Source organism: Sinocyclocheilus anshuiensis, unplaced genomic scaffold (assembly GCF_001515605.1).
Source record: "Sinocyclocheilus anshuiensis isolate Anshui unplaced genomic scaffold, SAMN03320099.WGS_v1.1 scaffold850, whole genome shotgun sequence".
Lineage (NCBI taxonomy): Eukaryota > Metazoa > Chordata > Actinopteri > Cypriniformes > Cyprinidae > Sinocyclocheilus > Sinocyclocheilus anshuiensis.
In genome coordinates this window covers 2,058,313-2,075,213 of record NW_015537937.1, presented here as the reverse complement: position 1 = coordinate 2,075,213, position 16,901 = coordinate 2,058,313, and the positions used below count along the sequence as shown (strand labels likewise).

The 16,901-nt window shown below is 36.0% G+C and overlaps 1 protein-coding gene across 3 annotated transcripts in view; it reads right to left on the bottom strand.

The window, feature by feature from the left end:
- Positions 1 to 16,901, bottom strand: part of gpc5c (glypican 5c) — a 131,606-nt gene that overhangs the window by 24,439 nt on the left and 90,266 nt on the right. For all 3 annotated transcript variants that reach the window (XM_016449325.1, XM_016449310.1, XM_016449318.1), the window contains one exon: positions 6,030 to 6,159. In XM_016449325.1, the coding sequence (XP_016304811.1) occupies positions 6,030 to 6,159 (130 nt within the window). The remainder of the gene's footprint in view (positions 1 to 6,029; positions 6,160 to 16,901) is intronic.

Sequence of the window (16,901 nt, the reverse complement as noted above, 5' to 3'; positions counted from 1 at the left end):
TTTACTTCTGAGGTAAATAAATAAAGAAACACGTGTATGTGCTCTTCTCATGATAGTAGCACAGAGTGTGGTGGGCTCTGGAACATTCTGTTTCTGTTCGCTCCACACGTTTACATATTTACCATTAAGCACCGTGGCAAAACTGGGCATGTGTTTGGCCTGGCATGTGCAACTAGAAACAGAGGAAAAGAGCAAACCAAGAGGGAAATGGAAAGCAAGAGAGAGCAGAAGTTGGCTTTGTCTTGCATAAAAACAGATGCAGTAGCTGCAGTACCAAAAAACATTTCCAAGACAGGAGGTCTAATCCCGCTGACCTCTTCTCTCTCACTCTTTACGCCCTTGAGCGGTTGTTTGCTGCTGCAGTTGTTGTTGCGGTAGACACTACAGTAGTTTCTCTACTTGCCATATTCGCTCTCTAATTGCTCTCTAAGTGTCACATTATACATTTTGTATTAAATAATTTTTCTCCCTGAGGTCCACTTACTATATTAGTAACAGTATAATTTAGTTTTTTTTTATCATTTACAACCCTTTCTCTGACACTTAAAGCTTGTTCACACCAAAGATGATAACTATAACAACTTTTTTTTCTCCAGCCAGTCAGAATCCATTCGATTTTAAAGAGCCAAGACATTTTAGCAGCAGACAACATAACTGCAGTGCGTGTTTATAATAAGCAGAATGTTAACATCCTCTATTGTTATCATTAAAGTTATCATTCTTGGTCTGAATGATTCTTTACATGATGTGATATGATTCCAGTGGTGAGCAATTTGTCTGTCCACACCAGCCTTGGCAAAATCAATCACAAATCACAGAACAGGCCATTTCACACTTTCCCTCATAATTTACCCGGGGTTAAAGGGATAGTTCACCCAAAAATGAATTGGAGTTATATTACATAATTTCCAGGCTAATCCATGCTTTATAATGAGAGTGGATGGTAGCCCAAAATTTGAAGTCCAAAATAATTTTACCCATCCATTATAAAAGAAGTCCACACAGCTCCGGGGGGTTAATAAAGGCCTTCTGAAGCGAAGTAATGCGTTTTTGTAAGAAAAATATCCATATTTACAACTTTATAAACCTTAATCACTAGCTTCCGCTAACTGTCGTACGCTCGTTCACGAGAGAGTGGCGTTCAGCGGATGACGTAAGACGTAGGCGTAGCATAAGCTTGGGTGAGAATATGCTAGTCTCGCGAGAAACAAGTTTTGTTTACAGCAAAGGAAAACCAGTGTCCTCTTGGCTTATATCGAAATCCTCTGACATTTTTCTTTACAAATCCTCGTTTTGTACTACTAATTTGTGACCGGGTTTTTTTTTTTGCTCTCTCCTCTGCGCTTCCACGTTCGTCACTTCCGCGTTCATCACCACGTTTGCCTACATGCTACGTCACTCTCTCGTGAACACACGTACAACAGTTAGCGGAAGCTAGAGATTAAGATTTATAAAGTTGCAAACATGGATTTTTTCTTACACAAACGCATCGCGTCTCTTCAGAAGGCCTTTATTAACCCCCCGGAGCCGTGTGGACTTCTTTTATAATGGATGGATGCAATTTTTTGGACTTCAAATTTTGGGCTACCATCCACTCCCATTATAAAGCATGGATTAGCCTGGACATTATTTAACATAACTCGACAATTTAAAGATTGTATTTGTCTGAAAGAAGAATGTCATATACACCTAGGATGGCTTGAGGGTGAGTAAATCATGGGGTAATTTTCATTTTTGGGTGAACTAACCCTTTAACAATTAATCCTGGGTATTCATAAACTGACGTTTTATACTGTACATTCCTAAACCATGGGTGAAAGAGACGGTTGTTATTGGGTTGTCACTGAAAATTTTGTCATCATTTACTCTCCCTCCACTTGTTCTCATCCTGAAAATAAATAAATAAATACTATGGAAATCAATGGCTACCGTCAACTGTTTGTTTACCAGCATTTTTCAAAGTATTTTCTTTCATGTTTAATGGAGAAAAGAAACTCATACAGGTTTGAAACAAGTGAAGGGTGAGTCAACTATGACAATTTTCATTTTATTGGGTGAACTCTCCCTTTCACGTTCTTATTTGCATATTTGTAGTGTCGGTGTCATTCATTGAATGAATGCAGCATGTGATCTGTTTAAATAACGATTCTAGCATTGTGCATCTTCACATCAACGCTGACTCTACCATCAAGCTTTTTCTGAATGGACTCTTTGGACAATAAATGTATGAATACATTTCCCCTCAAACATTGAAGTCATGTGATCGTTTGGTTCGTTTATAGCCTACATTTAGCTTTTTATTTCTGCCGATTGTATTTAGGTTTCAAAAGTTGTGTTAATTTGTGAAGACTGTTCTCACTCCCAACTCGTCATATACTGATGCTCGGTCAGGACCCTTTGGTGTCACTTTTTAACACACTGTAATTTTTCGGCGTCCAGGATACTCCAATGCTTTAAATAAGTAAACTCTGAAATCAAAACACATGCGCAAAGTGCATGGGAATTTTATCACCATGCTAATTTATATATTGGGTAATAATTTGGCCACTATTACATACGTACAGTATATGTTGGGGTGTGATATTCAATTTAAACACAGTCACAACAATTTTAATTACATTACATTACACTATTTACACATTTTCCAGCATGTAACCCAACCCCTATCCCTACACCTAGCCATTCGTCAAGATAAAATACAGGATATAAAAGGCAGATACAACTACAGTCACAATTGACTTTTTACAAAAATGTATTACTATTCCAAGTCTTTTGAGGCAAAACGATTGATTTGAGAGAGGAACAGACGTGATCACCATCTTCATCCACCATGAAGCTCGGACCCTGTGCACAAATTCAAAAATTGCTGCGAACAGGAGCGTTACGTCAGCTTTGGTTGTGAAATGCCAGGCTCTTGTGTGTCTTGTGAAAGATTGCGTCATGCTAAAGTTTGGGCATAATCTTTTAAAGCATAATCTTTTGAATGACTGAGCGGGATCATTTTCAGCAATTAAACGTTTTAGTCTGTTCTTCGCATAATATTGCATGGCTTCAGAAGACTTGGAATGTAACAAGACATGTTTGTAATACTTTTATACTGCTTTTTTTGTCAGTTTTTGCAATAAATATCCATGACTGTACTTTCATTTGCCTGTTAGGCTTAGGATAGGGGTGAGGTTAGGTGCTCTAAAATATCTATGAAAGTATAGATGTACTGTATATAAAATGATTTCTATTTTTACAAATTCAAGCAAAGAATTAAATGCGCCTTGATCCGATGCATAAGGAATACAATTGAAATGCAATTGAAATGCAACAGAGTACCTGTCGAAAAGTGACACTAAAGGGGTATACTGAGCGTTAAAATGGGATGCCAAGGGGTCCTGACCAAGCGTCAAAATGTGTCGAGTTGGAAGTGAGAACATGTTGGGTTATCATAATGAACAAAACATGCATTATCATAAATATCTGTTGGTTACAGAGCTTATTTTCTGTAGTAATCCAAAATCCAATGGAAAAATCCAACTGGGTTTTTTTATCGAGGGAACCAGGGCGATACAAACTTCTGGGTTGGCCTACAAAAATATACCATTACTGCAGTGCTCTATTATAGACCTCCATGATTGTGGCAGGTTTAAGGCTGAAAGGTGCTGTTCAAACTGTTTAAATGATAAGAGGGCCTGTTAAAAATTTCAGATGATTGTTTCTAACTGCCATTTTTGACGTTGAAGGCACAGACAGTATGTTTGAGGTACAAATCTGATAAATACACTGCCATAACAGCTGGTCTTACTGTCTGAGAGATGCGATCAATGCTACAGGTGTCAGATGTTTTAAAGTGGGACCTGTGGCCTTTGGAGAAATTCAGTGATGGATGGACATCATTCTTCATATCTCGTCTCTTCTCCCAAACACTTTTGCTCTCATTGACCTCGTCTCTTTCTACCCTGGAATGTTTTTCAGCTGGTGATAAAGGGGACGCCCTCTCTTCTTCCTGTACCCTGTGTTTTTGATGTGTGGCACCCTGGAGTGCTAACCGCAGATTTGGGGAAATGAGTGCGGGAGAGCAAGATGGCTGACGGAGGGCCCAGCGGGGTGGTTTTAGTGATGAGTGAAGATTGGGTTTCAAAGTGAGAGAAGATAAATGCTACACAGACGAGGTCTATGGTGAACACCGGGAAAAAGATGGGGGCATGGAGCCATGGGTCATATGTTATGGCTCTGGGCAGAAAAGAGAGGCCATTTAGTGGTCATTTTAGCAATGATGGAATGGCAGGTATCACCTCAGCACCTGTGTTTGAGACATTCAATCTCTCTGTACCCCTGGGTGGTCTCTGTGGTCATTTCAACACTTGAGTATACAGATGACATAACGTGATGCTTTTTGTGAGGTCTACATGGTTCCTTCTGGGAATCAATATGGCCCTAAAATGATTTTCCATGCAAGTACTAACACTAACATTACTAATCCTAACACATCCTGAATAATACTTGGATAAAAATATCTGTTAGCATTCCCATTCATCTCAAGGGCAGTTGCTCGGCTGGAGCAGGATTCCAAAAATATGCAATTTGAAATCTTCCATCTTCCACAGAGATATATGAGCCAGTTACTGGAGTTAATTGACCGTTCGCAGGGAGCTTGATTGACAGGCGATTGGACCAATCAGAACGCGAATATTATGTTCTGCCGCTGCTATCCGCCATCTTGCACGACAGCTACGGCCAGTCTCCATAGAAATCCATGTTAAAACGTGGTAAAAAAGATCAACTGAATTGAAACTTTTTCAATATAACTAAATATAAAAATGTGCGGAGGGTTAAGCTGTGCTGTTGTTGGCTGCCACAGTAACAGCAATAAAGCTAAGGAATTCCTTTAAAGTACTTGTTTTGCGTACCAGATTTGTCCATGTCCGGTGCTGTATGCATAGCTTGCAGTGCTTAAAGGGGTCATATGATGCTGCTGCACACAGCATCTTCACGACATGGCGGCAGCGGCAACAACAATACTACAGCGAGAATAAAAGTTATGCCTTCTTTCTTTGCGTGAACATTTGGGCGGCGTTATGCAAATCTTCCCACATAGTGAGGTAGATATGTGGGGAAGTGTTCGAACGAGCCATTTTAGCTAGGTGTGGCTGACTCTTAACTTTTATAAAGAATATCTCTTTGGATTTGAGACTTTAGTCTTTGCAACTTTACAGATCTTCTTTATGCACCAAGAACTTGTAACACTCCAAAAAGAAAGGAAAAAATGAAATTGCATCATATGACCCCTTTAAGTTAAAATACTGAGTGTTAAATAATATGTTAAAACGTTGCAGCTAACCTCGCATCACTTCATGTCATCTTCCCACTCATTAAACTATGACATGTCCTTTACTGCAAAAAGACGGTCATTGCGACACACATTGCGCCATGTGCATTTTTAAACCATTTTAATAGGTTTCACGTTATATTGTTGGCTCTGAAAATATGTAAATGTGCATGCCCAGTAGCCGCAGCTGTATCCCTTCTAGCCTTAACCACAAATCAGACAGGAGAGTAACGTTAGATTAACTTCGGTGGACTTAAACTTGAAAAATGGTGCGTTTCACGGTTGAAATAAAATACTTTCTGATGTTTATTCATGTTCATTTCGTGCTTTACGTAAATATGAAAAGATGATCCGGAAAAAAATGACCACAAGCATTTGAAATGGTCAATGTTAAACTAATAAATAAATAAAATAATGATCTATTTATTTATTGATGAAATTGCTAATCGATAAAATGATATGGCTAATTCTAAAGGTCTGTCAATGGAGCAAGATTTAGAACTAAACTAGATGATGTAGTTATGCCATCCACCAGCAGGGGCTAACTGGGTCATGCTAACCAGCCAAACAAAAAAAAACATTTTTTCATTGCTCATCAGAGGTACAAGCAACCCTTCACGAGTAAGACAATCATGCCAGAGAGAACAGCATCAAACACTACAAACTAGCCATGAAAGTCTTGATGTAGGTGAGAGTTTGCTTGTTAACTCACTGGGAGATGCCACAGACTCTCCAGAACCTTCACAACCGTCCTCATCATCACATTCACCACTGCTCTCTCCACTGCCTGTCTCGTCCCAGGACTCCCTGTGACCCACACCAGGCATGATCTCTTGGATTTCCTAAAAAAAAAATTACAAATATCAGATCTGTATACATCCAAATATGAACAAGTGACAGTGTGTACTGGAATAAACAAATGATGATAATTTGTTATAAAAACAATGATATAAAAAAACTACTTGGAAAAAAGATTTGTCAATCAGCAAATTTTAATTACAAAAGTAATGAAGTAGCTCTGGAAGTTGAGTGCTATATATACACTACCTTTTAGATATTTTCATTTAGCAAACCTTAAATACATTATATTTCTAATTAAAAACAAATGCTGTTCTTTTTCAACTCTCTATTCACGGAAGAATTCAAGGCGGGAAAATAAATTGATCATGATTTCCACAAAAAGCAGTATTAACTTCAACACTGACAATAATAAACATTTTTTGAGTACCAAATCACCATATTAGAATTATTTCTGGAGGATCAGGTGACACTCAAGACTGAAGTAATGGCTGCTGAAAATTCAGCTTTGCCATCACAGGAATTTATTTTCTTTACTGAGTGCAATTTTGACAAAGGAAATTCTGATATGATTTGCTCAACTAACTGTTTTTAATTTTGGACATTGTTTGGATTGTTGTTTCACTTCTTAACTCTCTAAGAGACAGCTAGCATAACCAGAGGGTTAACCAACAGGTCTGGCCCAGGCATATCTGCAAACAGAGAGAGTTTGGCATTTCTAAATCAAGCCTCCAGCACTGGGTTCGGGCCAGAGCTGCTCCATAGGACGGGTGAAACTGGTTTTCTATAGCACAAGCAAAGACATTTTAACCTACACACAAACTATACATACAGTGGAGTCAAAAACTCTGGAATTTTTTTGTTTCAACTTGGAAATAAACAACATTTTATATCATTCACTCAACGTTTCATTCAAATTATATTAAAAATACATCAGAGAGGCATTTTCACTGGTGGTCCCAGACTTTTGGACCCCACTACAGGCCTATATCCAGTCAAATCCACTCCACTGCCATATTAATCTTTCCACTGACATTTCACTTTAGAGTTTCCTTCTCATTCAGTACAAGATTTTGAGCCTAGCAAGATAAAGAATTTGATTTTAATCTTTCACTACCTGCTGAGGACTAAATGTCACAACACACTCCCTATATACAATTCCTTGAAAGTCACTTTGCACAGAAGTGTCCACTGGGGAAATAAATGTCAATGTAAAGGTCAAACTCACATGACCCATTAACCTTTGAGTCAGCACAATCAGGAGCAGGCAGGCTGCACACGCTCACCATGACCTTTCACCCTCTGCCCAGGGCTTACGAGTCAGCTAGAGACGTGAAACTATAGATAAATATAGCAGGTTGGCCAGGAGCTAGACAGACAGATAAATATATAGACGATATTAATGGACAGTAATGACAACGGCTCCACACACGTGGTTCAAACCTCACAGCTTGGCTTTCTAACTTTGTCCTGACAAAGCACATGGATGCCTTTCAAAAACGGCCACGTGCAGATTGACGCAAACACAGAAGATGATTCGTAACCTCGACTGGCGTTCTGGGGAAAGTGTTTCAACACTGCAAATGCACCAACGTGCACAAACTCAGACCTTTTCTGTTCCTTATTAATGACCTCATATGGAAGCACTGATTTCATAAATATTTTTAGATCGGACAATTTTAGGTTTTTTCCTAACTGAATTGCAAAGCCACAAACACAAAAGCCACTGAAGTAACTTTTTTCCAAAAACACATGAGAGTGTCATGAAGCTGTATTTCTCATGTGTTGTTATTGTTAAGTAACCAACTAAAAATATTCAAACTAAAGATGAAATAAAATACACTAAGAGAATAGAAAATTAGAAATATCACATTGGCACCTAACTGAAATAAAACAAGTCCAAGTCAAAGTACTAAAATTACTTAAACTAAAACTGAAAAAAAAATTTATCTAAATAGAAAAAAAAAAAAATTAACTTAAATGATTTGAGCAAATTGCTGCAATATAACAAAGAGTGAAAAATTGAAGGGGGTCTGAATACTTTCCGTACCCACTGTATAATGGAAAACGGGATTTATGGAAATCTATGGATCTATGGAAATAAAAGCAGAGGACACTGTTTCCCAGCCTACATGATTTTAGTGGAACTGATTATGATTTCACACAATCAAGAAATGTGCAACACAGTCTTTCCTAGCTGAGTAACGGAATAACTTTTGTTAACCAAAAAGAGAAGAATGAGTGTCTGCTCTTGCATTTTTGCAGAATTCTTAATAGAAAGTTCCCAAACAAAGCTTAAGTTTATTCTCGATATAAACAGACAAGTGACATTTCAAGCGGGAAGCTCTTCATCTGACTATTCTTCTTTATAGGACTATTAAAGCCATGGATAATTACCCGAAAGAACACAGCTGTTGTTGAAAAGAAAATGCTGTTTCTCAAACAACTGAGAATTTAACCAGTTTGAAAGTGCACAGTGGTATTCGTGTTGAAATCATATAACACTATAGTAACTGCTGAAAAAATGCAAACACTGGGTTTCCAGTAAGTATGAAACAGCATACAATTTGGTGAGTTAATAACCAAACTATCCACAGATGCAAGGTACTACTTAACTTTATTTTCACCTATTTGTTTTTTATTTAATTTGTATGTAAAGCACAATGTTGCCTGTTCTACACAAGTTTGCTTAATTGAATCATTTGCAGTCACAACTATGAGCACATTAGCATTATGACCACCCACATTTTCCTCCGAACAATAATATGAAGTCAGTGAGGTAATTTACATATAAACAAAAACAGCCCATATAAAAAAGGTCAGAAGTGGGTAGAAAATGTTCATTCAAAACTAAAAACAACATTAGAAGTGGACTTAAAATGCTACAAAAAAAGTAGAATATGACATTTCAAAAGTTACTCTGATTCAGTATAAACCAAATAGACTTGACGACATCAACCCAAGCATTCCTACAAAAGAAATATGATTAAATGTGCAAAAATAATAAAGTTTCAATGTAAGCATATTTCCTCATCTGTGCCTCATGTAGTCCATTAGGTTCACAAGTCAACCACTGCTTATAAACAAGTCTCGGAAACTAATATTTTTGATCAAAGCACTTACAGACCAATTAACCTTGCAATCATGCAAAGTAGTCAAATGAATAATTTAATTACAAATGTGTGTGTTAATGGAATGGCTGGCAGTGTCGTGACTGAGTCAGCAAACCTACGGAGATAGGTTTAAAACGCATTAAATAGAGAGGGCTCTGGACTCATTTCCCACTAAAGCTCTCTAATTAGACACACTATAAAGAATTAATTAAAGAATGAAAGACTGCAGTGACCATGGTTACAGTTTATTAACTGGCTGAAGGCCCAGTTATTTCAGCCTCTCTTTCTAATTCTGTAAATGACAAACAATGCAACACATTTTTTAACAATGCCAAGGTTGACACGTTCGATTGAGATTGATTAAATGTGTTTAAACTTTGTTTCACAAACTGAAAGCTGAGTCAGAATAACCGTTTATGGCAATCAACGGCATATGAGATTAACCTTCTGAACCTGGAATATATTCAAAATAGAGAACCTATAGAACATTTAGACCTTGGATAACGGTCTCTGCCAATAAAGTTAATGGAAATTGTGCTTCTTAGACCAGGAGATCTAAATTATTACAGACCTAAAGATCAAACACCTTACGAGCGTTTTTGAGTATGGCTACAAGGGTTGTGCAAAGGTGGAAGTCACATGGGACATCTAACTCACACTTTACATACTCCATAAGACAAACAGTGTAAAGGGAGTTCAATATGCAACTAAAATCATCACTTGTGTGTGTCCCTCTCTTCCTGTTCACAAACAATCATGGCCAAAATTCACGTCCTAAGAGAGCAACAATCACAGCAAGTCCAGACATCTGCAAGAAGATGTTTCCAAAGTGAGAATGGAAAGACTCCAGGTTAAATATTGCAATGGGGAATGTTCCTGCAAGGGTCACTACTGAGACAAGTTCATTTGAACATCTAGATCGACAGTTTTTTTTCCCACTGCAAAAAATAATTTTCTTACACCATATGTTGCCTAATGAAAATATCTGAACATCCTTACTAAAATGTAGGTTAGGCTCACAAATGTACATTTACACTTAAAACAAGAACAACAAAGCTTAATTCAAAATACTACAGTTAACTGTGAATTTTAAATGAAGCTTTGTTGCTTTGTTGTTCAAAATTTGGGGCTGGTATGACTTTTTCTAAGTTGAAGAATTCACTTATGTTCACCAAGCCTGCATTTATGCACCTAACTGAAATAAAACAAGTCCAAGTCAAAGTACTAAAATTACTTAAACTAAAACTGAAATAAAAATTTATCTAAAAAAAAAAAAAAAAAAAAAAAAACAATCACAAAAACTTAAACAAAAATTGTAATTTAAAAAGAAAAAATTAACAAAATACTATAATAGTTTATCAATAATGTTTTAATAACGAGTGTTATTAATTTTACATTTTTTGATTTTCAACAACTTTCCGTGAGAGTTTCTACATCTGTGATTGTCTTTCTAAATCAAAGCATTGCAAATCATTTGTAAACATGTACAGTCTTCATCAGTGGTTCTTATCTGGTTTTGCTTCAGAATCCAGATTTCAAGTTGCAATCTAGTACTCTAATGGTTTATCATATGCATTAATATTACCAATAACTGCATAGGCCAAACAATATGCACAATTATTAATATGACATTGGCTGGCTAAGAAATTTCGAAGTGATGAATCTGATTTAAATTTGAAATTAACAACAAAATATTCAGGAAAATAAAAATAAAAATAAAACGTATTTTATATTCAAGAAAAAAGTAGGTGGCAAATGCAAACAATAACTCCCATATAATCATATTAAATGGTTACTGGAAGCTATTATTTGCATTTACCTTCTATTTTTTTTTCCACTTCTGATTGTAACATTATTAGAAAAGCTCTGTGAGCCATTTGTGGGTCGTGACCATAGACTGTATAAAAACATGGACGTAGTGTCCGTGACGTAACCCGTAGACTTTCGACGAGCGTTTTGAAGCCTAAAGTAGGTGGAGCCAGCCGTCGCCATCTTGGCAGCGCGTCACTCCCGGATAATCGAAAATGGGCAAAGAGGCGGGAGCTGGCTACTGAAACCACGCCCACCTTTATACTTTCCATATCTGATTTTAATCGGATTTCAAACCACATACAGATGTGGTTTAGATCAGGGTTGTAAACATCAGATTTCATGTGCATTTTGCTTTTTCATTTTGACTACAAAACAAACCAGGCTCAGTCAGTAAATTAAAAAAAAACGCAATTTGCTGCCTGTCTGAACGAAGCCAGTGTAAAAAGTCACTTCCTTGTTGGCTTCACGAGAGAGAGCGGGAGGTTGCCGCTCGGTCGTGACCCACCAGAGAAGCACAGATCTAGAGGCTGAGTGTACAAGTAAAGTGTGCAGGTAGAGTTCTTCTCATAATGTCTCATCTGAAACTCCCGGTCATGATGACAGTTGCTTTTCAGCATCCTGATGCCAAACCTATTCCTGTCTGCTAATCTATTTTATTGGTAGGTACATAGTACTCCTGCATTGAGAACATGCCCTGCTGCACTATCAATAGACATAATACACAATTGCTCAGCCCGACAAGTAAATTATAAAAAAACGCAATTTGCTGCCTGTCTGAACGAAGCCAGTGTAAAAAGATATTTGTCCAGTTTTTAAATGACTACCTCATAGTTCATGTACTAAATAAGTCATCTATAAGCTCAGAGAGGTTCACAGACTGGATGCATGAGGACGGAAATAATGTCTCTCTTTTCCACTGCGGAACCATCCAAAGACAAATCAGGTACTTAGTCTGTCAGTTTTCAATGCACCAACTCCCAAAAATATACAATAAACTCAAAAGACGTCATACACTTAAATCACACACAGGTCCAGTGGAATGTACAAGATCAAATTCCTTCCCATGTGCTTTAAAGGGGTCATATGATGCGATTTCAATTTTTCCTTCTAACATTGATAATATATTAATAAGAAATGTTTCTTGGGCAGCAAATCAGCATATTATTATGATTCTGAAGGGTTATGTGACACTTAAGACTGGAGTAATGATGCTGAAAATTCAGCTCTGCCATCACAGGAATAAATTGCATTTTAAAATATATTCAAACGGAATTCAGTTATTTGAAATAGTAATAATATTTCACAATATTTCTGTTTTTACAGTAGGCTATTTTTGATCAAGTAAATACAGTCTAAACATAAGACACTTCTTTCAAAAATATAAAAAATCATAATCAACCCCCAAAATAAAAGTGTGAAAGAGAAAGTGTGCTAAACCATTATTTATACTGTATTCTATTTTAGTATTTATATACATTTATATGCTATTATAATTTTTATTTAAATTCCAAGTTAACTTTTTTTCAATCTTCAGTTTGAATTTTTATTTTAATTGAATTTTTAGTAATTTTGTTATGTGCTTTTGCCATTTTAATTTTTTTAGGTTTAATTTATTTTTGGTTTTAGTGTTTACTTCCTGTTAGTCATTTTAGTGCTTCAACTTTCCAAGACAACATTTCAAATTTTCATTTAGTTTAAGAACTTCAGCAAATATATAGTATATATATTATATATATATATTAGGGCTGCATGATAAATCACATGCGATATTTAATGCCCATCTTGTCAGTAAAGCCGCTTCTGTAATCAGCGGTAAATCTCCATCACGTGCGTGCTTTTACATTGAGCAGCATTTACTACACAGAGCCATTGTTCACAGACAAGCTGCGCAAAACCACAATCATATTTTGTGCATGTTTTGCGCAGCTTGTCTGTGAACAACGGCTCTGTGTAGTAAATGCTGCTCCACGTGACAGCACGCACGTGTAGAGATTTACCGCTGATTACAGAACCGGCTTTACTGATGAGATGCGCATTAAATATCGTGCGATATTTATCGTGCAGCCCTACCCGTGAGTTATTCCTTTCTCCAGATGGACAGGTGCTTCACGATGCCATAGAAGAACCTTTTTTTGTCTAAATGGTCCCATAAAGAACCTTTAACATCTGCAGAACCTTTGTTGAACAAAATGTTCTTTGTGGCAAAAGAAGGTTCTTCAGATTATAAAAAGGTAAGAAAGAGATGGTTCTTTAAAGAACCTTTGACTAAATGTTTCTTTGTGGAACCAAAAATGGTTCCTCTATGGCATCGCTCGCACCTTTTAAGCACCTTTATTTTTAAGAGTGTGTGTGTGTATGTATATATATATATATATATATATATATGTATGTATGTATGTCACAGTATGTCACTTTGAATAAAAGCATCTGCTAAATGATCAAATATAAATGTACATTGATTCTGATTATGATTAATCTGATCAGAATTTAAAGCTTTTATAAAATAGTTGAGAAACTCAGTTTGTCTAAATAAACATCTATAAATTCAATGATCATATGAGATGCAAGAGAGAAAAAAAGACCATTCTTCATAGATTAAATTAATAACGCATTTGTGACCCTGGAGCACAAAACCAGTCATAAGTCGCTGGGGTATATTTGTAGCAACAGCCAAAAATACATTGTATGGGTCAAAATTATCGATTTTTCTTTTATGCCAAAAATCATTAGGATAAAGATAATGTTCAATGAAGATATTTTGTAAATTTCCTACTGTAATAGCATTGCTATATGCATTGCAAAGAACTTCATTCGGACAACTTTAAAGGCTATTTTCTCAATATTTAGATTTTTTTGCACCCTCAGATTACAGATTTTCAAATAGTTGTATCTTGGTCGAACATTATCCTATCCTAACAATCCATACATCAATTGAAAGCTTATTTATGTAGCTTTCAGATAACCTATAAATCTCAATTTCGAAAAATGTACCCTTATGACTGGTTTTGTGGTCCACGGTCACACTCTTAAAAATAAAGGTGCTTCAAAAGCTTCTTCAAGCGATGCCATAGAAGAACCATTTTTGGTTCCACAAAGAACCATTCAGTCAAAGGTTCTTTAAAGAACCATCTCTTTCTTGCGTTTTTGTAATCTGAAGAACCTTCTTTCCCCACAAAGAACCTTTTGTGAAACAGAAAGGTTCTTCAGATGTTAAAGGTTCTTTATGGAACCATTTAGACAAAAAGGTTCTTCTATGGCATTGTGAAGCACCTTTATTTTTAAGAGTGCATATTTACATTTATTTCTGTTCATTTAGCAGAAGCTTTTATCTAAAGTGACTTGCAAATGAGTTGACCAGGCCAGCACATGCTAGAAACAGTTATTTCCCTTATAGCTAACCAACTAGTACTTCATTAACCTTACTACACTATAAAACTTTAAGTTTGTAAATAGAACAAAGACTACTGAAGTACGTTTTCCAAGAAAATACTATTTCAATTTTTCTACTTCAAAATTTCACATCTAATTCAATTTGTTAATCACCATTTATGTGCAAATACTTGTAAAATTTACTTGTAATTTCTGAGTGAAAATTGTTCCAAAGTAAATCCTATACCAAGTTATTTATGTGTATATGCTGTTTACAGTCTACTCTGCTTATTAATATGAATTCAGCTGATGTGTAGTCACTGGTATGCATATATCAATCACATGGCTCATTCAATCACTGTTTTATCTTCTTCATGGACTGTTGTTGATATTATGCCCAAAGTGAAGTCCGATGTGTTCAGATATGTGACGGCCAGCAGACAGGCAGTGAGTGTTCAGTGAACTCTTTACAGAGCTGTAGATGTCTCTACCCACTTCAAACAGTGTGTTCTGTTCTCCCTGAGGCCTCAGACAAGAGACAAGCCTTTGATACAGAATACCACTATACTGCGGTCACACGCACCTGATACCCTGCTAGAGAAGGGACTGTTGAGAAAAAAAATTTGAGGTCAAGTGATAAACCAGTGTAAATGATCAACACACACACAGCTGACCCCAATCAGACAAATGACTGAAACAATTAACACTGCAAATGGTGTGTGTGAGTGAGTGTAAGCATTGTGTGATATGGATAAAAGCATAGTTAGTGTCTTCATTTATTCACCTCGTGTCATTCCAAACCTGTATGACAATGTCATTTCCCACTGATGCAATTGAATTAAATGCAAAAAATGACAAAAAAGCACCATAAATGTAGCCTATATAACTCGTGCATTAGATTTCAAGAGAAGATACTTGCATTTAGGGACAGACCAAAATTTGAGTTGATATTCACAAAAATCTTTCACTGCTCTGAAGTGCCTAAGTTTCATGCTTATTATTTGAATATGTGCATAGTAAAAAATGTTTAATAATCACTGTTTCTCACACAAAGATATTCATGGACCACTTTAATGGTGGTTTTATGAGTATTTTTGGAGTTTTACACTTACGTTCGTTGTTTGGAAAGGAGCAGCTCACTAAATTACTCTTTTCATGTTCCATGGCAGAAAAAGAATAAGTCATACAGGTTTGGAACAGCATGAGAGTGAAACACTTACAACAGAATTTTCATATTTGGATGAGCTATTCATTTAATTGATGTTGTAGCTCTAGAGCAAAATCCACCCTAATGTACTGGCAGTCCAAACAGGGCGGTCAGTACAATTAATATGTTTTCTGCAGTAAAGCAGACTTCCTCTGTACAGCAGGTGTTAGAGAACAGTAGTGCCGCAGGTCAACACAAGCCTGTTCTGATACTCTAAAAGTGAAAAGCACATTTACACTCATGAGTGTGGTGACATGCTGTATGTGTGCTGAAAAACACACAAACACACACCCCGAGCACAGAGATGCTATTGTGTCTCCACACCCAAAAGCAGCTGTGCCGCTGGCCTGTCCTCCAGATTCCTGTCGGGGATATTTACGGGGAATTAGACGTATTTATTGAGTTTTAACGGGAGGGGCGGGCCACGGTGACCTGAACTACAGGCATCACACCACGGCTGGGTTGTTTCATGTGTAGTTTAACATCCACAGAGGGAATCTAATATTTCATTCGACTATATATATATATATATATATATATATATACATATACATACATATATACAAATATATACTGTACATATATATACATATATACACATATATACACATACATATATATATATATATATATATATATATATGCAATCAGTATTTTTGTCTTAATTTCCAGTAAAACTGTCCATAAAAACAAGAACAAAAAATATTAAATAATTTTTTTATAAATCTTTTTTTTTTTTTTATAGAAAGTTAGTAATTATAAAATCACAAACCTTACTAAAATGTGTTAGATTTATGTTTTGAACAAGAAAACAATACAATAAAAAAAATTAAGATATGTGGAACTCTTTATATTACATGCAATTTTGCCTCTCAAATGCATTTACCTATTTTTAAGGAAGTACTTAAAAATATTTTAAAATAAAATATTTTATTAGACACATACTTAGTAGATAGAACATATTTAGGAAATATTTTGGGGGGATAAAATACTGATTAAGATCAGTAAGAAAATACATATTAAGACCAGTTTGTTTATTGTTTATAGATAAGGAAACACTACTGAACCAGAATTATTTGTGACTTTTTATTGCTTCACCAAACATGCAGGATTTCAGAAGCATTTTAAAGGGGTCATATGATGCTATTTTAAAGATCATTATTTTGTGTATTTGGTGTAACAGAATATGTTGACATGCTTTAATGTACAAAAAATACATTATTTTTCAAATACTGTACATTATTGTAGGTCCTCTATGCCCCGCCTCTCTCAAACACATTGTTTT